Source organism: Schistocerca piceifrons, chromosome 1, assembly GCF_021461385.2.
Source record: "Schistocerca piceifrons isolate TAMUIC-IGC-003096 chromosome 1, iqSchPice1.1, whole genome shotgun sequence".
NCBI classification, from domain to species: Eukaryota; Metazoa; Arthropoda; class Insecta; order Orthoptera; family Acrididae; genus Schistocerca; species Schistocerca piceifrons.
The window spans coordinates 429021146-429048595 of NC_060138.1; the positions used below are offsets into that span (position 1 = coordinate 429021146).

The 27450-nt window shown below is 40.1% G+C and overlaps 1 protein-coding gene across 2 annotated transcripts in view; it reads left to right on the forward strand.

The window, feature by feature from the left end:
• Nucleotides 1–520: 520 nt before the first annotated feature.
• The window catches only part of LOC124790162 (leucine carboxyl methyltransferase 1), a 63652-nt gene continuing 36722 nt past the window's right edge, over nt 521–27450 (forward strand). Inside the window, exons 1-3 of one of the 2 annotated variants that reach the window (XM_047257763.1) lie at nt 521–857; nt 12329–12512; nt 12679–12920. In XM_047257763.1, the coding sequence (XP_047113719.1) occupies nt 654–857; nt 12329–12512; nt 12679–12920 (630 nt within the window). In that variant the 5' untranslated portion in view covers nt 521–653. The remainder of the gene's footprint in view (nt 858–12328; nt 12513–12678; nt 12921–27450) is intronic. The other variant, XM_047257762.1, reaches the window with a different exon arrangement.

The window sequence follows — 27450 nt, forward strand, 5'->3', positions numbered from 1 at the left end:
CTATATGTTCCCTTTTGTGTGATATTTTTGTGTGTATACATTTTCGCTAGAAAATAAACTTTGTTTTGAAAGGTTGTTTCACTATTCAGCATTTACCGTGCAAACTTGATCGAAACATTGTAAAGTTTACTTTCGCCGTTAATATATTGTTTATTACCGCTAGTTCGATAATTTTTGTATCAAGGATGATGTCTTATAACCTCAATTTCACCGTTCGCTATTGGGCTAAAAGAACTGACGTCACGTTGTATTCCGTGTAGATTGAACGCCTCACCATTTGACGATGATGTCTGTCGTTTCGTTCCGTTGATGTTTAGAAAATTCTCCCCTCTTCATTTCTGCGACATCCGATCCCCTTTCTGCGAGAATCGACGTCGCTATCAAGCGAGAGGCTGCGAGACGTCGTTGAAGGGCAACCACTGCACATTTGTCCAGAGATTACTGAATTCAACTATCTGTATTGTATTCCAAGACATACTTTATGCATGTCTGTGATCTTATTGGATTGTGATTGTACTCAATTCAGTGTTCTTGTGTTTTAGCTCTTTGACTGTACTTGTTTGTGTACAAATGTAATATCTGTGAATGCGTGTAGTGGATCAGACGGGGAAGGGTGTCCAAACAAACAGCTAACTAGAGAGCTCGAAAGAGAAATGTCACAGCCTGGTTGTGAAGCGGTTCAGGCAACAAATGATGATGCTAGCGAATGTAAACGTTGTGCTGTAAAACTGGGATATTGGGATGATCCATATATTTCATTGTTTGTGCGCGGTACAGAGAGAAAAGCTCCTGAAATCAATCGTGGCTACTTTGCGCGCACCAAAGGTGTGGGGATATTTATCGACAAATTTTTAAAGGTACTGATTTCAAAAACGGATGAAAAGAGTGTGTTATCATTGTGACGTAATTTTTGCTCCTACTTTTCATATGTAACTTTGCTAAATTTGCACATTAGAAAGCTATTATCGATGAAGCGGCTTGTGTACAACTACTTTATTATTAGCGTCCGAAATAATTTTTAGTAACGACAGGGAATGAACATTTTCAGTTATGCTGATGGCAAGTTTTCGGTGAAGACGTCTGTAATGCTTGATTAAATTTCAATTATCGTTACGGTAAATTCAAACAGTCAAATCCTACCTGTTTTCGGAACGTACTCGCTCTGTTGTTATTGTGTAGATACTAGTGGCAATATTAATAACCCATGCAACTAGTGTACTTATTTTCACTACAGTATGCTCCATACTGGCAATCACGAATAATAAATGTATTTTCAGTGGTCGTTACCTCGTTTTATTATTGTAAATGTTGTATACATTGTTCTGTAAAGCACGACAAAGAGAGAAATGCTTAGATTTAGTTTTGAATTTGAACTCACATTTATATAGTTGTGGCTGGTAGTGAATCCACTGTAGACTTTGACTGACTGTTGCATTAAGAATTTGGATTTACGATAAATTATCGATGGCATTAATGTATTTGTTTGCTTTTTATGTAGCATATAATTCATTTTTAATTGAAATATCGACATTGCAAGTATCCAAAACGCTTAGTGTAGATGATAGTTACATTTTGACCCCTTGCATTGTTATGTTCACCATTTGATGGCAAATGACCTCTTAAGATTGCAACATGTAAGTGCATGTGCAAGTGGCATGTGTGGTACCTATGAGCCCTCTGCACTCACACAGTGGACATATACTGTTGACCCACTGGTCATCCAAGTATGTCTCAATTTTACTCATGAGTGTGGTAAATAGAGTGATATTACAAAATCTGATTATAGTGAATGACAGACATTATGAAACACATCACTGATTATGATCATATCTGCTGCTGGAATAAAAGTGTACACACACACACACACACACACACACACACACACACACAGACAGACAGACAGACAGACAGAGAGAGAGAGAGAGAGAGAGAGAGAGAGAGAGAGAGAGATTATGGGGTGCTGTAGCCTTATTCCAGCTGTACAAGGCACCTTATAATGATGTGTGGCAGAGGGCATTTTGTGTACCACTGCCCCCCTCCCCTCCTGCACCAGTCGTGTATGCTTCATGGGAAGAACAATAGTTGATAAGCCTCCATGTGGGCTCAAATCTGTCTGATTTTATCTTCATAATGTTTTCGCGTGATATAAGGAGGAGCAAGCAATAGGCTACATTGATCGACTCTTTTAAGAACATACACACATGGGATTTTAATAGTAAACCAAACTATGATGGAGAACACCTGTTGCAGCATCTGCCACTGTAGTTGGCCGAGCACCTCTGTGACACTTTCACACCTACCAAAAGAACCTATAATGTTTCAGTAAGTGTGATTTGTTCCAAGGAAAGTGAATAGGTAAATGCTAAAGTACATACCCACAGACATATGACATAGTCCGTATATATTTCAGGCAGGCTAGGAAAAAATCTTGCCTACATAGTCTTGGATGTTTTAGCATATGTTAAAATGAAGGACTAAGTAAGGAACAAGTATTTTTTTGTTTTCTCCAAAAAAATTGCTAAGAGATACAGCCCTCCAAAGATGACACTGCGCATACCATTTTGAAGATGCAAATTTTGTAAGAAATTTTATAATGCTGTATCTCTGGAACAGTTCTAGATTTTTTTTTTATTTGAAAGATGATTTCTTTATGATCACAAAGAAATCCTCCATTTGGAATTGTGTATCATAGTTCTTTTACTACAGCGTTCTGAACTTTTTTTATAATTTATGGAAAAAAAATTTTTTAATGCCAATCCATAAAATTTCGTTTTTTCTGTTGATTAGTACCATATAGTTCTACATTCCCTGGAAAGGAGAGCTTCTACTTTTTGGTTGAACAGGTTTTTGCCATACATTAAACCTGAAGTTTTTGCCATACATTAAACCTGTTTTATTACCACATTATCACATAACATGATCATAAAAATCAAAACCTAGCCTTATTTAACATAATGTTAGTTGTGAAAGATGAGTAAGAGGCTCATTTTTCAAGCGTTTTAAATCCAAAATCTGTGTTAATGATCGAAAGACTTACAGGTATCAGTTTATACAACTTTTGTGCACTGTGTTTTGTACTGAAATTAGTGTCAATGAACTAAAAATGTGTTCTACTGCCTCAGCATCTTCCTTTGATATAGGGTGATGCCTTCCTGTTGAACCAATAAAAACTGGAGCACTTACAGTCTTCAAAACATTGTGAACAGGAAGTGAGCACTGATGGCATTGTTGCTGTCCTTCAGCTGGAAACCTATATCCAGCAGCTGGTCCATGTGGTAGCATAAAGTTCACTACAATTTCGTTTAACTCATAATTGGTGTCTGTAATCTCTACAGTCCACCAGTCACGGTCATACACACATGCCACAAACATCCCCCTTCCCAGATTGTGAACCTGAATGTTATCCTATTTTTTATGAGGTGTTGGCCGAACGAATGAAATGTCTTCTTTCTTCCTCTTTAAAGTGCATGCAATATGGGTTCGCCCATCACTTTGAGTCCAAAAATGTGTCTTCTGAATTCCTTTCACAGGAGTAGTTTGTTTGCACCATTCTTCTTTTTTCTGCTCACGGAATTCTTCAATTTCCTCTTTGGACAAAAGAGTGAGGGTTGTGGATGTTTAAGATTTAATGACTTGCGTAAAATCCTCAGCATTCCGAGTTGCAGCTGTATTTGGTCTGAAAAGATTGTTTTGTAGCATGATTCTTTAGCGGGCCACCTACACCATCACAAGGCCCCTACCCGTGACCAGTAGCACTGTATACCCAGTCAGTTGGCACAAGCGACTTACTCAATTCAAACAACTGGTAACGATTTTGAAAATGACTAGGAGCACCATCGTAAATAATGATAATCTTCTCTGCCCCTGTTTGCAGTTGAAGAATTTTGTGCATCGCTAGCAAAGCACATGCTGAGTCATGTCCCATGTCATCACTTATAACTGCAATACTTGTGGTCTTGTTTTGAAAATATGCCGCTCCTGTACAAATTGAAACCTGGTCATTTCTCTAATGACACCCTTGTACTTCTTGTGGGAGAATTACAGTCCAGTTCTCAGCAAAATCACAGTGAAGCACTAAACATAGTTCTTGAGACTGTACGCACCCTTTCACTTCTGCATTGTGTTGTTGCAATTTCTTTAGATGCTGGTGTGTTACTGCTTTCACTGACCATTTACCAAGTTCATCAATGAAACTGTCAAAGGCAACAGTTTTCTCAATTAGTTTATTTTCCTCCCACGTCGCATATGTAATTTCTGCAGAGTTATGGTTCAAATGGCTCTGAGCACTATGGGACTTAACTGCTGAAGTCATCAGTCCCCTAGAACTTAGAACTACTTAAACCTAACTAACCTAAGGACATCACACACATCCATGCCCGAGGCAGGATTCGAACCTGCGACCGTAGCGGTCGCGCAGCTCCAGACTGAAGTGCCTAGAACTGCTCGGCCACCCCAGCCGGCTGTGCAGAGTTATCTGCTACATCTTTCAGGCCTAGTGTCTATAAAACCAGTCCTCTCTCTCCAGGGCAGTCACCACATTCTTGAAACAAACAAGTCTCTTGCTGTACGTCGCAGACTACTATTGACTTCATACGCCGAACCAAGGTGTCGTATGTCACATGCTCCAGTAAATTCTTCAAAGTTACCACACAAAGTTCAAAATTCGTGCAGTACACACACAGACAGACATCTCTAGGGGTGTGTGGAACTACCCATTTACTTCTTAGTGCATAAAATTTTGATCTTCCAATATGTGAAGTTGTATAGTTGCTCGTACTAATTTCAATAGTTTCTGTAATATTGCGAGTCTTGTTTTCTTTTAAAATGTCTCTGGAATAATAGTTAAAACTCACACCATTTTGCTGTAGGATGCACAATATTCAACAACTGAATTGATATTTGTGATAAATTCTTGGCAAGAGTGCTTTGGTTCATTTTCTTCTGAAGGTGGAAATTCTATTTTGAAGAGTGTGGTCAGTTTTGTGTAGTGTATTCATCCATAGCTTTAGTAATTTCTCTGCTCTTTCTTGATGCATAAAGCTCATGACTCGACTTAACTGACCACGGTTCCTTAACAGGACTAACACCTACCTCTGTAGTTGACCGATTCGGGCCATTTAATTCTTCCTCTATTGATGCAAAATCTGCATCATATGCACCATGGGAGGCTTCACCTTGTTCAGGTACTATCATTGTTGTTATTCTGTCAAAGCATTTATAATACAAAAAGTCTCTCTCTCTCTCTCTCTCTCTCTCTCTCTCTCTCTCTCTCTCTCTCTCTCCCCCCCTCCCTCCCTCCTTCCTTCCCTCCTTCCCTCCCTCCCTCCCTCTCCCCTCCCTCCCTCCCTCCCTCCCTCCCTCCCTCCCTCCATTTTTTTCCACCCCTTTTATGGATATGCAAATTTTCAGTACATTTCACTCCCCTGTGACCCCAGTCAGAACACATTTCAAAGGGTCCTTTTCACAAAACACACTGCAACTGTGTCAACTGGCAAATTCCTCACGTAAACAAATTAGCACTGAACAACTACAATACAGAAACCTGCAATGAACAACCATGACAAAGAGACTGACAAAAAACTACAGCGAAGTGTAAGAAATATCTGCAACAATGAAAGTGAAAAGAAATATCAGCAACAAAGAAAGTGATTAGAAATAACTGTAACAAAGACCATAGAAATAAACATTATAAAAAAGAAATTAGTAAGAAACAACGTCAGTGAAGACATACATTACCCTTGAAAGAAAAAAAATAATATTTTTTTTTTAAAATAAAACCTGTGCAAATGTGGAAGCTCTCCTTTACAGAGAATGTGGTACTACATGGTAATAATCAACAGGAAAAAATCTAACTTTTCTGGATTGTCATTATTGAAAATAATTTTTTTCTGTATGTTACAAATAAATTCAAATGGCAACAGTAAAAGAACTTTTACAGATATGTCCAAACAAAGGGTACAATTGTAATCATAAAGCAATTATCTTTAAAATAAAAAAAAACTCTAACAAAATATCTAGAACTGTTACAGAGACACAGCATTTTAAAAATTTTTCCAAAGTTTGCATCTTTAGAATGATGTTCGCAGTGTCTTCTTTGGCGGCCTGTATCTCGGGCAGGAATTTTTATGGAGAAAACAAAAAATGTGTTTCTTACTTACTCCTGAATTTTAACATATGCTAAATTCAACAACATCCAAGACTATGAAGGTAACCTCCCTGCCTGAATTGATATGGATTATGCCATACGTATTTGGACATTAATTATTACATAATTCTTAATCACTGCTGTGCTGTAGAAACTTTTCTCTCTACTGTAGACTTCTTAATAATGTTAACATAGGAGCAATAGGCCTACAGGTGTAAGTGAAATGATTGAAACCACTGATTTCATTACCTACATCTTTCTCGTGTATTGTGAATATATGGAGTTAATATTATTCATTAAGTTTTGCTTGGTCATTGATTGATGTAATACTGTTGTGAAAACACTGGTATGGTCTTCAAATCTCTTTGTATTCTTCACATCATTATTTGTGAAATTATTGTCACTTGTACAGTTTTCTATTAGCATAAGCTTTCTTTGATTTGTAGCACTATTCTGACATCAGTGATGGCTGTGCAAGTGATAGAAATAATATGTGATGGTGACATCATTAATATGATCATGTGGATCAGCAATCATATTATAACCATAAGAAAAAATTGGGTTTTAATTGAATTAAATACCAAATTAGTTTCTTCTGATAAATTCACAGTGCAGTAAAACAGTTTGAAGGACAGAAACTTGAACCAAGGTCCTTGTCTTTTTCCATGAAATGCTTGCATGTAGTTTCAAGCTTAGCCTGTCACCCACATTGAGTGTCAGGTTTCATTTGATTGATTGATTCATTACACACATTGTTTTGTAAATCCCATCATGGAGAGCCCTGAGTGATGTGGAATGAGTCAATTCATACATTAATAGGCAGAATTAGTCATTGTTCAGTACGTCTGTGAAGTATACTAACAACAAATTATGACCAGTGCTAATCTACTGATACCTTCAGCAATTATTTTTAGTTCTCTCCACATATGTATATTACGAGAAAAACAACCACCTTGGGGAGGAGGGAGTTGTTGTTGTTGTGGTCTTCAGTCCTGAGACTGGTTTGATGCAGCTCTCCATGCTACTGTATCCTGTGCAAGCTTCTTCATCTCCCAGTACCTACTGCAACCTACATCCTTCTGAATCTGCTTAGTGTATTGATCTCTTGGTCTCCCTCTACGATTTTTACCCTCCACGCTGCCCTCCAATGCTAAATTTGTGATCCCTTGATGCCTCAAAACATGTCCTACCAACCGATCCCTTCTTCTAGTCAAGTTGTGCCACAAACTTCTCTTCTCCCCAATCCTATTCAATACCTCCTCATTAGTTACGTGATCTACCCACCTTATCTTCAGCATTCTTCTGTAGTACCACATTTCGAAAGCTTCTATTCTCTTCTTGTCCAAACTGGTTATCATCCATGTTTCACTTCCATACATGGCTACACTCCATACAAATACTTTCAGAAATGACTTCCTGACACTTAAATCTATGCCCCTCCTTTTATATTACTCAGATGCTTCTTTTCCCTAGTACTTCAAATAAAGCATTTGTCCAACTTACAATCAACTGTCTATATATTGGTGAAGTCATATTATCTTTTGTAGAAAACATTAGAGTTACGTGGAACTTGCACCCCTGAGACTGAATATTCTGATAAATTTTTGTTGTAGTGGATATTAAAGTATAAGTATATATTTATTTTTACAATATCAAGTCGGTACTCAACTTTCTGCTTAGTGTCTACTAGTAACTGGAAGTTTTTTGCATCACAGTTATAAAACTGCATTTGGGATGCTAGATAGAGAGGCATAGTCCATATGTAAGTAGCAGAGTTCATTCAAAATTCACTTTTTAGTATTATTATTATTATTAATGACAAATATCGTTTGAGAGTACATGTATTGGCACGTGCATGTCATAATCACCAGGTCACTGAAGAGGCTTCTGAAAGATGTTCTCTTATAGACTTTATGTTATATTCTTACTGTGTGTTTCTGTAGATGATATCAGCTGAATCACCACAGAAGATTATCTCATAGGGCAGTATTGAGTGAAAATATGCTATCAATCAAAACTGCATATCAGCATAATGAGTGGGATCTCTTAGGGCTAAAAGGACAGATTAAAGCCTTTTCATTAGTTTTTCCACCTCGAGGTTATTTTTAAATTCTTCTGAATGCATAAAGAACTACACACTTGGAGCCTCATCCAGTGTATGTCATTGATCCCTTTTTCTGGCATCTGTAACTCATTTTTATTAGTTTGGAATTGCATAAGATGAGGTTTTCGTAGGATAAAGGTTTGGCTGTTGTCTGTGAGCCAATTGTAAATGTATTTGACTAGTATGTGGTTCAGTAGACAATATAGTACATAAATGTTAAAAGATAGTGATACTATTGGTGTATGTGTATCACATGTACTCAGGATACACAGAACTGCAGTTGACTGTAAAGTTGTAGTCTGCATGGGACTATGATGCTCACTGTTCAACTGTGTACTTTACTACTGTACAACATCCCTCCCCCACTCCCCAAACCACCATAAAAGTTTCTTGGCCTAACCATGAATTCAGGATGGTGATTCTTCTGTAATAGCTACCTGGAATTCTCAGGAATTACATTTTACCTGAAAAAATGCTGGAACTTCAGGAATTTCATAAAATATCAGGGATTTCTGTGTTTTTAACATAGCATTGGAATTTAATTTTATTGAGTTTTATAAATCACAAATTTTAAAATGCATAATATTTCAAAGTGTTTTAATTGTGTGAATATTATATGTGTAATCATGAACACTCATCATTTAATTCCTGTTTGTTCATTATGTTGTTTAACACTACATTAACTTCTTGAGCTTCTTTGTATTGTGCAGATGGCAACATTGTATGATTCTGTGATCCAGCTCTTAATTTTCTCCCCTTCAATCCCTGTCTGTGGGAGTTATTCTGCAGCCTCACAAGTGTGTACATGTGCTGATGGCTAGTCTCTTTAACAGATTTTAGGAGAATGTTTCATAGCTACACTATGAGATCAGAAGTATCTGGACACCTAGCTGAAAATGACTTAAAGGTTCATGGCGCCCTCCATCGGTAATTCTGGAAACCAGTTTGGTGTTGGCCTCCCCTTAGCCTTGATGACAGCTTTCACTCTTGCAGGCATATTTTCAGTCAGGTACTGGAAGGTTTCTTGGGGAATGGAGTGCTGCACTGAGGAGAAGTATTGAGTAGGTCTGTGAGGCCTTGCAAGAAGTCAGCATTCCAAAACATCCCAAAGGTGTTCTATAGGATTCATGTCAGGACTCTGTGCAGGCCAGTCCATTACAGGGACGTTACTGTCGTGTAACAACTCTGCCACAGGCCATGCATTATGAACAGGTGCTTGATCACGTTGAAAGATGCCATTGCCATCCCCAAATTGTTCTTCAACAGTGGGAAGCAAAAAGGTGCTTAAAACATTAATGTAGGCCTGTGTTGTGATAGTGCCATGCAAAACAACAAGGGGTGCAAGGCGCCCCCCTCCGCATGAAAAACACGACCACTCCAAAACACTACCGCCTCTGAATTTTACTATTGGCACTACACACACTGGCAGATGACGTTCACCGGGCATTCACCATACCAGAATGAGGAGAGCTTCTGTAAAGTTTGGAATGTAGGAGACGAGATACTGGCAGAAGTAAAGCTGTGAGGACGGGGCGTGAGTCGTGCGTTGGTAGAGCACTTGCCCGCGAAAGACAAAGGTCCTGAGTTCGAGTCTCGGTCCCGCACACAGTTTTAATCTGCCAGGAAGTTTCATTCACCATACCCACAACCTGCCATCAGATTGACACATTGTGTACCGTGAGCGTGATTCATCACTTTACACTCCTTATACCAAATGAGGCGTTGGCTGGCATTTACTGGCATGATGTGTGGCTTATGAGCAGCCACTCGACCATGAAATCCAAGTTTTCAGGCCTCCCGCCTAGCTGTCATAGTAGTTGCAGTGGATTCTTATGCAGTTTGGAATTCCTGTGTGATCATCTGGATAGATGTCTGCCTATTACACATTACGACCCTCTTCAACTGTTGGCAGTCTCTGGCTGTACGTGTCACTTCACGTTTCCACTTCACTATCACATTGGAAACAGTGGACCTATGGATGTTCAGGAGTGTGGAAATCTCGCATACAGCTGTATGACAGAAGTGACCCCCAATCAGCCGACCACGTTCGAAGTCCGTGGGTTCCGTGGAGTGACCTATTCTGCTGTGTCATGATGTCTAATGACTACTGAGGTCACTGATTTGGAATACCTGGCAGTAGGTGCCAGCACAATGCACCTAATATGAAAAACATATGTTTTTGTGGGTGTCCAGATACTTCTGATCACATAGTGTAAGTACAGACTAAAACTTGCGTTCATTATCATCTGTGAGTGACAGTCTGTCATTATAGTACACATATTATTTTGTATGACTACATGCTGACCATTTCTCCATTTTATTGTTAATAATTTTAGTAATCAGACACTAAAATGATGTATGGGATTTGTCTCATGGGAGAGTGTCTCAGAAATGCTAAAAAACCTGAAATGGTAGACAATTGAAGCTATATGCCAAATGTCACATGAAAGCCAAGAACCAGTATTATATGGAAAGTTCAGAAATATGCTGTTGCCTCCTACATATTGCTCCCCTACAAACTGCAAAGATGACATTAGATTGGTTACAGGGTCGGCAAATACATTTAAACAGTAATTCTTCCAGCACTCATGCAAATGGAATGGGAAGGAACTCTTTGTATCATACAAAGAGAAGTACCCTCTGCCATGCACATCATAATATTTTTCTCAGTGTTGAAGTAGGTACATATTCAGAAGTTATCAAAAGATAGTTGGGGTATCCTAAGTTCCGTTATATTTCAGTCATTTTATTTTTGTGTTTGTTATTAAAGAGTTATTTGCATGTAATGTCATCTTATTTACAAAAATAACGAATTGTTCCTTGCGCACTAATGTGAGTGAGCTTCCTCTCTTCCAGTACATATTATCTATATATAAAGACTTCTCTATGATTAGGAGTTGTCAGATGAAACTGCTGAAATTTTTTTATTGTTTTCGATGATTTAAAAATAGCCACCCAATACAAAACCTTCAGAGCAACCTAGGAACTCCTAACTTGTGACCTACATGTCTTAAGCCAGTACTTCTGGAAGTGGAGGTTACAGCCTATGTCAAATAAAACAGATGTTGCTTGTTTCCAGTAGATTGATTTGCAGAGAACTTTTGCATTTGCAGTGCAGATATTAGTTATTGCTATATGATGTGGTTGCAAGGAAAAGTATGTAGCCATTTCCAATCAGTTATAAGGTATAGTGTTGTTATTTGTGGAAGCTCAAGCAACATATTTTGTTTACTGAAACTGCAGAAAAGAATCATTAGAACTGTGTGGTTTGCATCCAAGAGAATGTCCCCCATTACTTAACAATCTGCAGGTACTAATTGTTCTTTCCCTATATATCTTTTTTTTGCAGTAGTTTAATTAATCAAAGAAACCAATTTTGACCATGAATGCAATCCAAGAAACAAAGATACTAGTATTCTCCCCATTAATTGTGTAAAGTCACATGCCCAGACTCCCCATTTACAAAAATGAAAGACAAGAGCATTCTGAGTATGAAACTAGATTCACTGAAAAAAAAAAAAGCTAATGAACACTATTTGAGGTACTATTCAATTGAAGAGCTCGTGAAAGATGAACTAGTTATTTGCATAGGTTGTAGTTGTTCACTAGTCTTGTTGTGTCAAGTTAGCTGTTCTTTTCCACAGAAAAAATGTTAAAGTATTAATATTGCTCTTACATTAACCACAGTTTATCAGTGACGTTGTGTTACCCATTTTTTGTATACTCCTGCATTCTAATCAGATGTTAGGGTCTGTATGTTGTGAGACGAATAAACTGCAACATAGGCTTATTAACACTTTGTGATGTTTTGATTTTCTTTCCACATTAGATGTGTTTTGTTAATTTTAGATCTCCAAAATGCTTTATCATATTACATCGCCAACTGAAAGTGTATCAATCTTTTAATGTGTGCTGTTGATGTTTGTAGCTATTTTAAAATATTATGGTTGGAGACACTTTATTTTCTGTGCTATGGAATCAATTGTATTGTGTCCCAACAAATCAAAACTGTTAACATGTTTCATTGAATTCTACAGGTATAATATGTCTTTTATTATATTGTTTCTTCTGTCTTTCAGAAATGTGGAGGCAAATGTCAGTTGATAAATTTGGGATCGGGTTTTGACACATTGTACTGGCGCTTGAAAGATTCTGGACAGACAGTTTCAAATTTCATTGAATTGGATTTTCCCACAGTGACAGCAAGAAAGTGTTACCTAATTAAACGCAATAAAACTCTCCTAGAGAAAATTCATACTGAAGGTTTGCACATCTTCATACAGTACAGATTCAATAGACATATTTCCCCCTGACAATATCAAATAATTGCTCTTTGATGTAAAATAGTGTTCTGAGTGCATAAGTAAGTGTGTTCAAATCATAGTTCCTTGAAATTTCATTTTGTGTGTTTCTGACTTTTTTGTTCCAGATGGAGAAGTGAAACTCAGTGCCACAGATTTACATGCAGGAAATTATCACATAGTTGGGGTTGATTTGACTAATCTTTCTGAAGTCCAGTCAAAGTTAAATGAAGCAGAAGTCAATTACAGTTTGCCAACATTGTTTTTAGCAGAATGTGTTTTGGTTTATGTAGAAGTTCCAAGAGTTGAAGAACTTCTTAGCTGGATAGCAAAGGACTTTAGTTCTGCTCTGTTTGTAAATTATGAGCAGGTTTGTATTCGCTGGCGTTTAAGGGACGTAGTTTAGTGGTATTGAGCAGTCCTTAGCTCTATGTCAAATCTTGAGTCATGTTAGTAGTCCTTAATTTGGAAATATGACATATAATTTGCTATGTTTGTTCATTTGTGTGTGTGTGTGGGGGGGGGGGGGGGGGGGGGGGGGCATATGTGAACAAAATACTTTGTTTGTGTATATTCCACAAGGTTAATTGAGGACCAAGCAATAGTGGCGGCACCTGTTTAAGAAAGAGGAGCACAGAGACCAGGGATACTCTGGTGTTGATCCTATTGGAGGGACCATGTGTAGTGGCACAGTAATTAAGATATGACCGCATTCAGGAGAAGCGGTATTTAACTCCCCATCTGCCCAGCCAGTTGGTTAAGGAGATGGATGACAGTATGGTCCTTTTTAAAAAGGTGCACTCAATTACCTTCTCCATCATTTTGCTATTAAAGCTTGTGCTCAATCTTTAGCGACCATATTGTGGAATGTAACATGCCTGCCATTGCACAGGATATGGACTTCATGAAAGCTTTGCAGTCACCGTTAATATTTATATTGACTGCTTGTCTTGAAAACAGCTAATGAAATAACTGTATTTCTATATACTGAAGCAGCAAACTTTTTCAAAGATGCAAGATAAGCAGTGCGTGAGATGACTGCCGAGTTAATACAGTAAAACAAATAGTACCTTTTTTTCTTTTTGGTGGCTTGTCACATTTCACTGGCAGGACCTATGTAGTTATTTGCAATGCCCATGTCATTTTATATCTCAACTGCACCGAGTCAGGTGGCCCATAGGTGCGTTGGTAAGGCACTGGAATTCAGGTCGATCTGGTTTCAGTTCCCTGCCCTTCATTCCAAAGTTGGGCTTTAAGTTTATGAAGTTTTTGGATTTGTTCTTTATGTTCTTATTCTTTTTTTATGATTTTGCTTTTAGTATTGTTCTTTGGGTAGGTTCAGTTTATCATGTTTTATTTTAAAAGGGGGGGGGGGGGTGGCAAGATTATTTTCTAACTGACTTTTAGTTTTAGACTAGGTTTATTGACCTCAGTGTCTTCAGTCTGGTAAGATTGTATTGAAAAGGATTTTGACAATGTCCTCCCACATTCCTGTCCAATTTGAACTTGTTTTCTGTCTCCTGTGACATCATTCTTGACAAGAAAGTGGATCATAAATTTCCTTCTTTCGTCATTTACTTCTGTGCTTCTGTTATAACTGGTGAGTCATTCCAAAGCAAATCAACTCTTTGCACACATGATTTCCTATCTGACACTTTACTTTCATGTAAGAGAACTTAATGTCACTTTGTTGTTGTCTGAATACAATTGGGTATTCGCTGTATTACATCACAAGGCTGTACATAATAATTTATATTTCCTAATCCAAATGCCATCCGAACTTGATCTTTTTACTATGTTCTGTATTGTAACATGGGGAGCCATTTTCTTTTCTTCCTCCACCAAGTTTGAAGGTGACTTGTGTTGATACATTCAAGGTCAAAGGCTATCACATACCTTAAATTGTGTACATTGTTTCAAAGTGACTATGTTGTGTATTATTTGAAAGCTTGTTCCCAGACCTTTCTTTCTGTTTCTATTAGAACAGAAGTTAAGTCACTTTTGTTTTCCGTATTTGTAAAATTTTCCACGCATTTTTTGAATCTTACATACTTTTGTTACAATTTTGAAATTTAGCATTTTATCCCCTCATCATGTACAATGAACACACCAAATTAGATGAAAATTGGAGATGGGCAGGTTGGCATCTATGTTGATTTGACACAGAATGACTTACTGTCAGTTTAGTTGTCCATCAGAGTACATATTGTTCAGTAGCTAAACATACTTATCTAACCCAGTTTAGTACTTTTGTCCAATTATGCTGTAACAGTAATGAAAGATTCAAGTTACTGTTTGTAGGAGGAGGAAGAAAACAAATCTCTAAGGAAAATGAATTTAAGTGTTTCTACATTAAAGGTAAGTTTTCCAGAAGATTTTCTTGAAATTAAATACACAGAAGGATGTTTGTATTGAATTATTAATGAGAAAATCTTCAGCTACTCTGCATCTGATTTTCCTCAGTTATCCTGTATTTGAAACATGTCTCTTGTAGAAACCTGAAGTTGATAACAATATGATTTTTCAGGAAAATTTAAGCGTATATAAAAAATAGGCAAATGGAAAATAGAGGTGGTGTATTTATTGCAGTAGACAAGGTACTCAAATCCATTGAGATAGAAACTGAAGCTACTTGTGACATTGTTTGGGCAAGATTTAGTATCAGGGGTGGGCATAAAATGATAATCGGATCCTTCTATCGCCCCCAGACTCATCTCCTGATGTAACCAAAAACTTTAGAGGAAACCTCAGTTTGCTTGTCATACTGCAATCATTGAAAAAGACTAATCGTTCAACAATTAATTGGGAAAATTACAATCTTGTTAGTGGTGGTTGCGATAAGACATCTGTGAAACTTTTCTGAAAACTTCCTAGAACAGATACACTATGTGATCAAAAGTATCCAGACAGACCCACAAACATGCGTTTTTCATATTAGGTGCATTGTGCTGCCACCTACTGCCAGGTACTCCATATCAGCAACCTCAGTAGTCATTAGACATCATGACAGACTAGAATGGGGCGCTCCGTGGAACTCATGGACTTCAAACATGGTCAGGTGACTGGGTGTCACTTGTGTCGTACATCTGTATGCAAGATTTCCATACTCCTAAACATCCCTAGGTCCAATGTTTCTGATGTGATAGTGAAGTGGAAACGTGAAGGGACACGTACAGCACAAAAGCGTACAGGCCAACCTCGTCTGTTGACTGACAGACCGCTGGCAGTTGAAGAGGGTCATAATTCGTAATAGGCAGACATCTATCCAGAGTATCATACAGGAATTTCAAAATACATCAGGATCCACTGCAAGTACTATGACAGTTAGGCGGGAGGTGAGAAAACTTGGACTTCGTGGTCGAGCAGCTGCTCATAAGCCACACATCGTGCCGGTAAATGCCAAAATACACCTTGTTTGGTGTAAGGAGCCCAACATTGGACGATTGAACAGTGGAAAAACGTTGTGTGGAGTGATGAACCACAGTGCACAATGTGGCGTTCCGATGGCAGGGTGTGGACATGGTGAATGCCCGGTGAACATCATCTGCCAGCGTATGTAGAGCCAACAGTAAAATTTAGAGGCGGTGGTGTTATGGTGTGGTCCTGTTTTTCATGGAGGGGGCTTGCACCACTTGTTTTGCATGGCACTATCACAGCACAGGCCTACATTGATGTTTCAAGCACCTTCTTGCTTCCTACAGTTGAAGGCAATTCGAGGATGGCAATTGCATCTTTCAACACGACCGAGCACCTGACCTGTTCATAATGCACAGCCTGTGGCAGAGTGGTTACATGACACTAACATCCCTGTAATGGACTGGCCTGCACAGAGTCCTGACGTGAATCCTATAGAACGCCTTTGGGAGGTTTTAGAATGCCGATTGACATTGATACTTCTCCTCAGTGCAGCACTCCTTGAATGGGCTGCTGTTCCCCAAGAAACCTTCCAGCAGCTGATTGAACAGATGCCTGTGAGAGTGAAAGCTTTCATCAAGACTAAGGGTGGGCCAACACCATATTGAATTCCAGCATTACCAATGGAGGGTGCCATGAACTTGTAAGTCATTTTCAGCCGGGTACTCAGATACTTTTGATCACATAGTGTATTTAGGAACTCCACTCATGATGGAAATATATGACAACAAATATACCTGATCTCTTTGAGAATGTCCACATGGAAACTAGTATCGGTGACCATGACACAGTTGTGGCAACAGTGATTATAAGAGAACAACTAAAACAAACAAAAAGTTCAGTAAAATGGATAAAAAGAGTCATTAATGTCATATCTCAGTGAGGAACTTAAAACTTTCAACACAGGGCTGGAGCATGTAGAGGAATTCTGTCTCAAGTTTAAAAGAATGGTTGACCATGCACTGAATAGATATGTACCCAGTAGAACAGTTCATAATGGAAGGGAACCTCTATGGTATACATTCACTGTAAAGAAAGTTCTGAAGAAACGGAGATTACTGCATAATAGGTGCAAAACAAAGGGTGGGGCTATAGATATAAAGATGCTGAATGGTCAAGAGAGCAATGCATGATGATGCCTTCAGTGACTACCATACCACAATATTGTCAAGTGGTCTTCCACAGAACCCAAAGAAATTCTGGTCATATGTAAAGGCTGTTAGTGGCACCAAAGTTAGTGTCCAGTCCTAGAGAATGAGAGAGGAACTGAAATTGAGGGTAGCAAAGCAAATCTGAAATGCTTAACTCCATTTTCAAAATGTTCCTTGACAAAGGGAAACCTAGGAGAATTGCCCCAGATTAATCCTCATACCGCCGAAAAAGTGAATGAAATAAGTATTGGTGTCAGTGGTGTTGAGAAACAGCTGAAGTCGTAAAATCTTAAAATCCTTCTCAGATTAAGAGGAAGAAAACCTAATAACTGGTGCATTGGGATGAACCCTCTGCCATGGAGCTCATATGGTGTAGATGAGGGGGGGGGGGGGGTATTTTCGTGCTTGTGATGTGAAGCATTATGTAAGGTGAGTGTTTTTCCACCACAAAAATGAAGTAAGCTAAGCCTCAGTGTGTTATTACAAAGTCTTTTTCTGAGTGTCAACCAGATGATGTACCAGCTGTACTTTGTATCAGTGACAGAGTGAAGTGGCACAGTGGTTAGCACACTGGACTAGCATCAGGGAGGACAACGGTTCAAATCTGTGTCTCTGACCACCCAGATTTAGGTTTTCCATAATTTCCCTAAATCACTCCAGTCAAACACCAGAATGGTTCCTGTTGTTATCAAAAATAACGCCAATCAAGCTTTATTCTGCTTCCACAGTAATAGATCACGCTATAGACTACAACACTACTTTTCCCATGGGGAAAAGTGTTCACTGTGGAGATCAGTAGCGGTGACTGCTGGTGGACGTGTTATGCTGCCACAGGAGAATATGGTCTGAATTGGCGCAGGCAGGTGTGGTGCCCATTCACCAGTGAGAGGCTGTAAGGGAGCACTGAAGATGATGGAGCTGGGACCATGTCCAATCTGGGCAGTCATTCGGTGATGGAGGCAGCAGTTGATCTGGTTCCAATTTTACTTGCTCCTGTAAAGCCACTTCCTCAGCTCGTAGTCTGGAGGCTAGCATTGCTGCCTCTGGATCACAGGGTCCTGGGTTCAGATTACTGGCTGGGTTGGATATTTTCTCTGCCCACGGACTGGGTGTTTGTGTTGTCCTCATCATTTCATCATCATCATTATTTGTGACAATTGCAAGATTGGACTGTGTAAAAATTGGGACTTTGTACGGGTGCTGATGGCTGTGCAATTGAGCGCCCACAAACCAATCATCATCATCATCATCATCATCATCATCATCTCGTAAAGCTACTGGGACTGGAAGAGCGTGAAAAAAAAACTGGGGGTGTGCCATTGGTTTCATTGTGATGTGAGCCTCAAATTTGGTAGCACACCCTGAACCTCCTGAAAGCAGGGAGGAATATTCTGAGCAGAGCATGCACAGTTGTTGGTGCAGAAATGGATCCAGTACCACATGCACTTCTTCAGAAATAGAGAAGCCAAAAATTTTGAGGCCGTTAAACTCAAATAAGATTTCAGTATGGCATCATACACTGCTAGAAAGGTCAAAGGCCAAACAACTGCTGTGTTCACTACAGAAGTAGAAAACTGTCCCAATAAGGATATTTGTTGGTTGTTATAACTCACTAACCAATGAGAGACGGGGGATGTCTCTGGTGATCCAAGATTCACATAGGTTTGAGAATTTAACAAAGTCACTACTGCACCCATGTCCGGTTGCATTTTTAAAATATTGTCCATCACAAGTGCTTCAATGCATAATTTGTTTGCGGCTACCATCACTTGAGAAACAACGTTCACATCCATGCTTCTGTTGGATTTGCTGCTGCCCTAGATACTTCAGAAGACTGGGCAATATTCAGAACACTTCTGAGAGAGGGATTTTCACATTGTAAAGCACATTCATGTACTTCCCTGTCAGATTTCAGGCATATTATATCTTCACGAATAATCAAATCAGCATATGAATCCTGTTGGCCCTGGTAACAAATTGGCAACAATGGCTAAGCTCTTGAAGTTCCACTGCCCAAGCTCTGTATGACTGTTGTGTTTGCTTTTGACTGTGGTAGAACTCAGTGTGAGCAATAATAACGTGAGTATGTTTGCAGTGATAATTAGAGACCAGCTGACACATTTCATCAAGAGAGAGACTGGCTGATTCCTGAAGAGGAACTAGTTGACATAAAAAGTGATAAACATAAGGAGAAAACCATGGCAAAAATAAAGCCTTACACAAGTTGGGCTCGACTATTTCAAAAGCTTGAAAATGTTGCAAAAGGCGTTTTCCATATGCATCCCAATCATCTTCAGAATCACCATATGGAGGAAACAGTGGGGGTTTACATCAGTGGTGATGGAACCTTGCGCGTCAGTGATGCTGCCAAATTGTTTAGTGCCACTGTGAGAGCCTGCTGCTGGTCGGTGTGAGCTTGGAGTTATTCAACAAGAGACTGAAGAATTTCTTCCACTCACGTGTTGGGTGTATATCAAAGCAAAGAAATGAAACATGCAGAGTAGAATACAACACTTGTCACAAAGTATGGTATAACATTGTACAGATATAATATCAGAAGTATCACCAGCCAAGTTTTATTCTGCTTCCACAGGAAGAGTTCCACAGTGACATTGAATGAAGTATATAACAGTACAAGATCTCATAACTATAGATCACATCATTATATAATCTCATAGGTGAGCATACAATAAGACAGTATACATAAGTGAGGCTGTTGTTCACATGGCACAGCGCTTGCTGTGCCGTCCATCCAGGTTGCAAGGCAACCTCTCTAGGCTGGCTGCACACGCACTTGTACTTTGCGTTGCTTGATTAAGCATCTTAACAGTTCCTTTGAAAGGACATAACCAATTTCCTTCCCCATCCTTCAAACATACTGAGCTTGAACTTCGTATTTAATGATCTCTATGTTGACAGAATCATAGATGTCATCCTTTTCCATGACAATGCCAAGCCTCACATAGTGAATTTGACAAGGGTCGAATTGGAGGATATGCACTAGGAAACCCACCCTACAGTCCAGATTTGGTCCCTCTCCCCCTCCTGACTATTTTTTGTTTGCATTCATGGAAGAATCGCACGAAGAGGAACATTCGAAAAGAATGAAGACATTGAGGGGCATGTGCACAATTGGTTGGTGTGCACCCTCAAACATTTTATGAACAAGGAAAGTTCAAGCTTCCACATAGCTGGCAGAAGTGTGTAGAGCATGCAGGTAGTTATGCTCAGAAAAACTGAAGGTTTCAGTTGTGTAAGCGATAAATCAAGAAATGTTTAATTGGAATTACCTTTTATATTTGAATCATCCTTGTATTAAACATGTTTTACTTAGTTTCCCATTTATGTAGACTACATGAGTATGCCATTTCATGTTGTAACCATGTACCAAGAAATTTTATACATTCTGGTTTTTGAATTGTTTGTCCATTAATTTCAACATGAAGATTAGCTGGTGTTGTATTCTGGGTGGTGAATATGCCCATTGCATCTGACCCCCGCCCCCAAGGTTTATAATAAAATTGTTTGCATCAAAGTAGTTTACTGTACTCCTTGTGACAGCCTTTTTTTCCAAAGGCTTCATTGATACTTCCTGTGTTTGAGTTGGAGTTATCATCTGGAAATTGGTGTTGTTTGCTGTTACTGTTTATATCCAAATGTCGTTGTTGTGGTCTTCAGTCCTGAGACTGGTTTGATGCAGCTCTCCATGCTACTCTATCCTGTGCAAGCTTCTTCATCTCCCAGTACCTACTGCAGCCTACATCCATCTGAATCTGCTTAGTGTATTCATCTCTTGGTCTCCCTCTACGATTTTTACCCTCCACGCTGCCTTCCAATACTAAATTGGTGATCCCTTGATGCCTCAGAACATGTCCTACCAACCGATCCCTTCTTCTAGTCAGGCTGTGCCACAAACTCCTCTTCTCCCCAATTCTATTCAATACCTCCTCATTAGTTATGTGATCTACCCAACTAATCTTCAGCATGCTTCTGTAGCACCACATATCGAAAGCTTCTGTATCCAAATAATTTACATATAAAAACAAGAATAGACCCATTTTGGGACCTTGGAGATGTCCATATTCGACTTGTAATAAACCAACTGGTAGGAATTTCATAAGTAGTAGTGTCACATTCTGGGCATAGATGAGCCTGTCAGGCCTGACTGATCACCTTGTCATCTGTCAGGATGTGGTATGGAGGGCATGTGGTCAGCACACCACTCTCCCAGGCATTGATGTTGGAAGCACCACTGCGCATTCAAGTAGCTCCTCAGTTGGCTTCACGAGCATGAATGCACCCCTTTCAGCCATCCCACCAAGGAAAATTTCCTGGCAGTACCAGAAATCGGTCCCCCACATGGCAGTTAGATGTGCTGACCTCTTAGATATAGATTGGTATGGATTGTGTCATTTACTTCGTGTGTTATCTTTGTGAACTGTTTCCTGAAGGTATGAGTAAAACCATTTACAAGCTGCTCCCCTAATACCCCAATTCTCAATTGTATTAAGTAATTTATTGTGACTGATGGTGTCCATGCCTCTGATAAGTCTAGCAGCATGCTCAAGGTAAGTTGCTGTGAATCTGGTGTCTTTAAGTATTTCATGTAGCAAAGAAAAGATTGCTGTTTCTGTTGACTGATTTCTTCTCAGGGCATACTATGATGCTGTTAGTACTGAAATTTATTTAAGAAATTAGTCTTTCATAACAATGCTTTTGAGGAACATTTGAAAATACAGACAATAGAAACGTAGGTTTACAATTTAATACCTGTTAATGGCTTCCTTTTTTGTGATGTGGTTTCACTGTAGAAATTTTTTTACATGTTGGGGAGCTGCCAGTTGATATGGACAGATTTACAAGATAAGGCAGTGGTTCAGAGATTGTCTGAACATTTTTAACAACAAAATTTGGTATATTACTTATTTGTGATGAGTGTTTTGATTTTAGTAGTTTGGTTTATTGCTGTACCTCTTCTCTATTTGTTGGAATGAGAAATATTGTGTTATGTGGCTGCCTAATTTTTGAGATAGGGTGTGTGTGATGTTTATTAGTGATACTTTTTTAATAAGGTTTTCCACTGAATTTACAAAATGTTTGTTGTTCACAATAGGTACATCCTGTGGTTTGATGATGGTTTGCGAATTTTCATATAGTTGTATGTAATCAGTTTTAATTTTGTTAGTCCTCCTTTTGTTCTTTACGATATTCCAAGCAGCTTTCATTTTATTCGGTGTGTCTCTTATTTATCTGTCATTTCCCAGCATTGTGGTACTTTTTGTTACCTTGTTGAGTATTGTTTTATAGTTTTTTTACAGTTCTTATCAAATCAGGTGTTGTTTACACACTTTAGTAATTCTATACAGGAATAGTTTCTGTGCAAATTCTGTACAGGAATTGTTTCTGTGAACAATTATCTTACACCATACCTGAAGTTATCCAGTTGTTTGAGTGGTTTTGCTTCGTAATTATAAGTGGAAACATCAAAATAACGTTTAATTGTATTTGAAAGGTACTGAATTTCTCAGATATCTTTCCAGCACCATATCTTTTTTTAAATAATTTCTAAATATTTCGATTTTTTGGGCACTGTAAGTTTTGTCTTGATATGTGCTTGTCAGTTTGTGACTTTTCAATATGGAAACTTAGGGTTCGAACATAGGGGTTTCAGAGTCTAGTCTTCGCTATTTCTGCTTTTTAATGTTGTTGCTAAGTGTTAATTACTATTTGATCTGTTGTGGATTTTATATAAGAAGTTAACAACTAAAATATTCATTAATCCTGTGTGTGTGTGTGTGGGGGGGGGGGGGGGGGGGGGGGGATGAAAAAGGAGAAATTTTGTGTGTGTGTGGGGGGGGGGGGGGGGTTACAGAGGGTGTTACACAAAGAGGGTGAGGGGATGAGAATAGGCAGGAGATGATAGGTCGGGAGGGGTGGAAACTGTTGGGTGGAGAGTGTGGGGACAGTAAGTTACCATGGATCGAGGCAGAGGTATTTTTGGGAGTGGAGAATGTGTTGCAAGGTTAACTCATATCTGCACAGTTCAGAAAAGCAGGTGGTGGAGAGGAGGATCCAGATGGCTCAGGTACTGAAGCAGCCCTTGAAATCAAATATGTTATATTCAGCTGCGTGTTGTTCCAAAGGGTGGTCTACTTTGCTCTTCGCCACTGTTTTGGTAGTGGTCATTTGTCCATCTGGTAGAAAGCTGGTTTGGTAGTCATACCAATATAAAAAGCAGTGATTGCAGCAGAGCTGATAAATAACATGGCTGTTTTCACAGATGGCCTGGTCTCTGATGGAATAGGATAAACCAGTAGTGACAAGACTGGAATGGGAAGTACTGGGTGGGTCGACTGAGCAGGATCCTCCACAGGGATATGATCCTTGTGGCAAGGGGCTGAGATTGGGAGTGGCATAGGAGTGGACTGGGATGTTGAGGAGTTTGGATGGGTGATGAAGCTCTGCTTTAGGAGGGGTGGGAAGGATCTTGGGTAGGATGTCCCTCTTTTCAGGGGATGATGATAGGTAATCAAAGCCCTGATGAAGTGTACAGTTCAGTTATTCCATTCCGGGGTGGTATTGGGCGATGAAAAGGGCACATCTTTTTGGCCGGTTCTTGTGGTGGGAATATAGAGGGTTTGTGGGGAAATGGTACAGATCTGTTTGCTGACTAGGTCTGGGGAATTGAAGGATAGTGCCTGTCTGTGAAGGCCGTAGTGAGACCCTCTGCATACTGGGCAAGGGAATTCTTGTCACTGCACATGAAGATATTAGTGAACCTAAACCAGACTAGAGGTTTGGCATTTTGAGAGGCTACAAAGGTATCGTCTAGGTGGCCCACAAACAGGTTGGTATAGGATGGTGCTATGTAGATACCCATGGCTGTGCCCTGAGTTCGTTTGTATACCTTCTTTTCTGAAGAGAAGTAGTTGTGAGGTAGGATGAAATTAGTAAGGTATTTGAGGAAAGAGATAAGGGGTTCGTAGTCTGAATGACATTGGGAAAGGTAGTGTTCAGTAGCAGTAAGACCATGATTATGAGGGTTGTTTGTGTTTACAGAAGTGATGTCAACAGTGACAACTAATGATCCCAGAGGTAAAGGAATGATGGAAGTGGTTGGTATCTTCGACATTAGAGGACATATTACCAGTTGGTTGATAGTGTTGGTCAGTGAGGGCCAAAATTCTTTCAGTGGGGGCACAATAACCAGCTACAATGGGACATCCAGAATGGTTGGATAAAAGGTTGGAGGTAAGGAATTCCTGAAGGTGACTAGCAAATGGTTCGGTGGAATGTGGGAAGGATCACGGTTGGACGGAGGTATGAACTGGGAGAGGTAGGATTGAATGTTGGGATTAGGTTGGCTTTTGTTGGTGGGACTGGTGGCAAATGAGTGTTTCCACTGCAGGGATAGGAGGAGGAGAGTAGGTCTTTGACAACTGCAACATGGTTAAATTTGGGCATATGGCTAAAGGTGAGGCCTTTGGATAGAACTGAAACTTCTGAGGGCTGAGGATTTTGGGGGAGAGGTTAACAGCTGTGTTATGGGAATGTTTTGGCTCTGGATTTGGTGGATATTGGTAGGGAGTTTTGGAGATATGGCATGTTGAAAAGATCAGCAGGGCAAGGAATACTGTGGTGGATTGGATCGGGGTTGGATAGTGATGCCCTGATGGGGTGCAGGATGTCAACAGGTTGGATAACCTGCTGAATTGCTCCAGGTTCTGGAGAGCAAGGGATTCAATGTCAGAGATGTGAGGTGTGTAGCAGGAATTGAACAGTGGCAGTATCTTGCAGAGTGAACAGAGCTAGTTTGGGTTGCTTGTGCCGTGGAGATGAGTTTTTGCAGTACCAGGTGTGTGAGGGCCAGAGACTGACGGAATCAGAAAAGGTGAAGATCATTGTTAAAAGAGGGGCAGGATCCAGAGAAAGAAATGTTTTTGGTTAGGCTGTTTGGGGGTGGGGGAATTCTGTGGTTTAGGTAGCATTTAAGAAACTGTATTTGAGACTTGGATTTAGCCAGGGAAAGGGATATTTTTCTGAACTAGAGCAGAAAGCTGGAGCAGGTGTCCATTGTGGCAGAGATGGGGTTGGGGAAATGGGAATGACACAGAAATGGGCAATCGAAAATCTTGTGAGGGGAGCTAGATAACAGAATAGAGATGTAATGAGTAGGTAAAGACATGCAAAAAACACACACAGATACGAAATAATACATAAAATGTGCAGAAGGTGTGAAACTACATAAAAGTATGTTAATTAAGAACATACAGACATGAGAGAAAAGGAAAAGAAAAAAGGAAAGGGAAAGAATGGAAGTATGCAGGTGTTGGGATAAGGGAAGAGAGGGGAAGGAGGATCAGTTAGGATGAGCATCACAAGTTCATGTGGCACAGGTAAGTGTGGAAAATATGCAAGAATGAGAGAGGAAGTGGGATCAATAGGAATGATTATCATTATCGAAGGGGAGAATTTGAGGCATAAAATGTTTCAACAACAATCCACGCAGTCACACAGCTGTGTGTTGTGCATGGATGAGATTGCTGATACAGTGTAGCTCAGAAGCGTGTGCATTTTGGAAGGCAGTGAATAAACATATGTAGCTCAGAAGCGTGTGCATTTTGGAAGGCGGTGAATAAACACAGGAACGAATAAAAGGAATGGACAATGAGAAGAGTGATGGTATAGAGAATAGTAGCAAAGGAACACATCACAAGGTTGTGGGATGCAAGGAAAAAAAAAAAAAACAAACAATGAAAACTCCTGGTTGGAATACCAACAGTATAAGGAAAAGATAGATGCTACTCACTGTAATTGGTCTCACCATCCTTCCTCTGGTCCCTTCCTTTGAACCCACCACCCAGCACTTCCTATTCCAGTCCTGTCACAGGCTTGTCCCGGCCCATCAGAGGCCAGGCCACTTGCGAAAGCAGTCATGTCATATACCAGCTATGCTGCAATCACTGCACAACTTTTTATATTGGTGTGAATGCAAACCAGCTTTCCATCAGATGGATGAATGGCCACTGCCAAACTGTGGCCAAGAGGAAAGTAAACTGCCTTATGGCACAATATGCAGCTGAACATAACATCCGTGATATCAATAGCTGCTTCACCATCAGAGCCATCAGGATCCTTCCCATCAGCACAACACATTCTCTGCTCCCAAAATTATCTCAGTCTCAACCTATGGTAACCTACTTTCCCCACACCCTCTCCACCCAGTTTCCAACCCCCCACCCTCCCCCCACCTGTGCCCTGCTATTCCTCTTCCTTCCCTGCCCCCTCTGGATTGATGTGGTTTACGTTCCATGTGACAGTTGCATTCTTGTCTGAGGTATGGCATGGTAGCATGTCATGGCATGGAGGCAATGAGGCCTTGGTAGGTCACTGGAGGGAGTTGGCACCACATCTGCGCACACACACACACACACACACACACACACACACACACACACACACACACACACACGTCACCTGATACCCGTAAATTTTGGGGAAGCTGGCGATGAGCTCTGACACCGCGTTCAAGCCCAGATGTGTTCAGATCTGGCATGTTGGCTGCCAGCACATCAATGGAAACTCGCCACTCCTGGTTTGTGACATGGTGCATTGTCTTGTTGAAAAATGCTACTGCCATCGAGAAACATGCTTGTCATGAATGAGTGTATGTGGTATGCAACCAGTCTACAATACTCCTTGCATGAGCTTCACTGGACTCCTGTATTCCCATGTGAATGTTCCCCAGAGCATAATGGAGCTGCTGCCAGCTTGTCTCTGTGCTACAGTACAGGTGTCAAGGAGCTGTTGCCCTGGAAGAGGACGCATTTGCGCCCTCCCATCAGCATGAAGAAAAAGGTATCAGAATTAATCAGGCCATGCAACCACTGCGCCATCATCCATTGCCGATGGTCACATACCCATTTCAGTCATAGTTGCTGATGTCATGGTGTTAACGTTGCCACATGCATGGACCATCGGCTGCAGTGCACTATGTGTTCAGACACACTTGTACTCTCGCCGGCATTAAAGTCTGATGTTGGTTACACCACAGTTTGCTGTCTGTCCTGTTTTACTAGTCTACCCAACCTGTGACATCAGGCATTTGTAATGAAGGGTGGCTGCGCAAATCCACATCTGGACGTGGTCCCATCTTGGTTTTGCCAAGTGTTGAAGACGCTCGCCACAGCACTCCTCAGATGCCTGACAAGTCGTGGAATTTCCGAAATGCTCATGCCAAGCCCCCGGACCATCACAATCTACCATCGATCACACTCACATAGATCACGTTCCTCCCCATTGTATGTACAGACATCATGCTCACTGATACTGCGT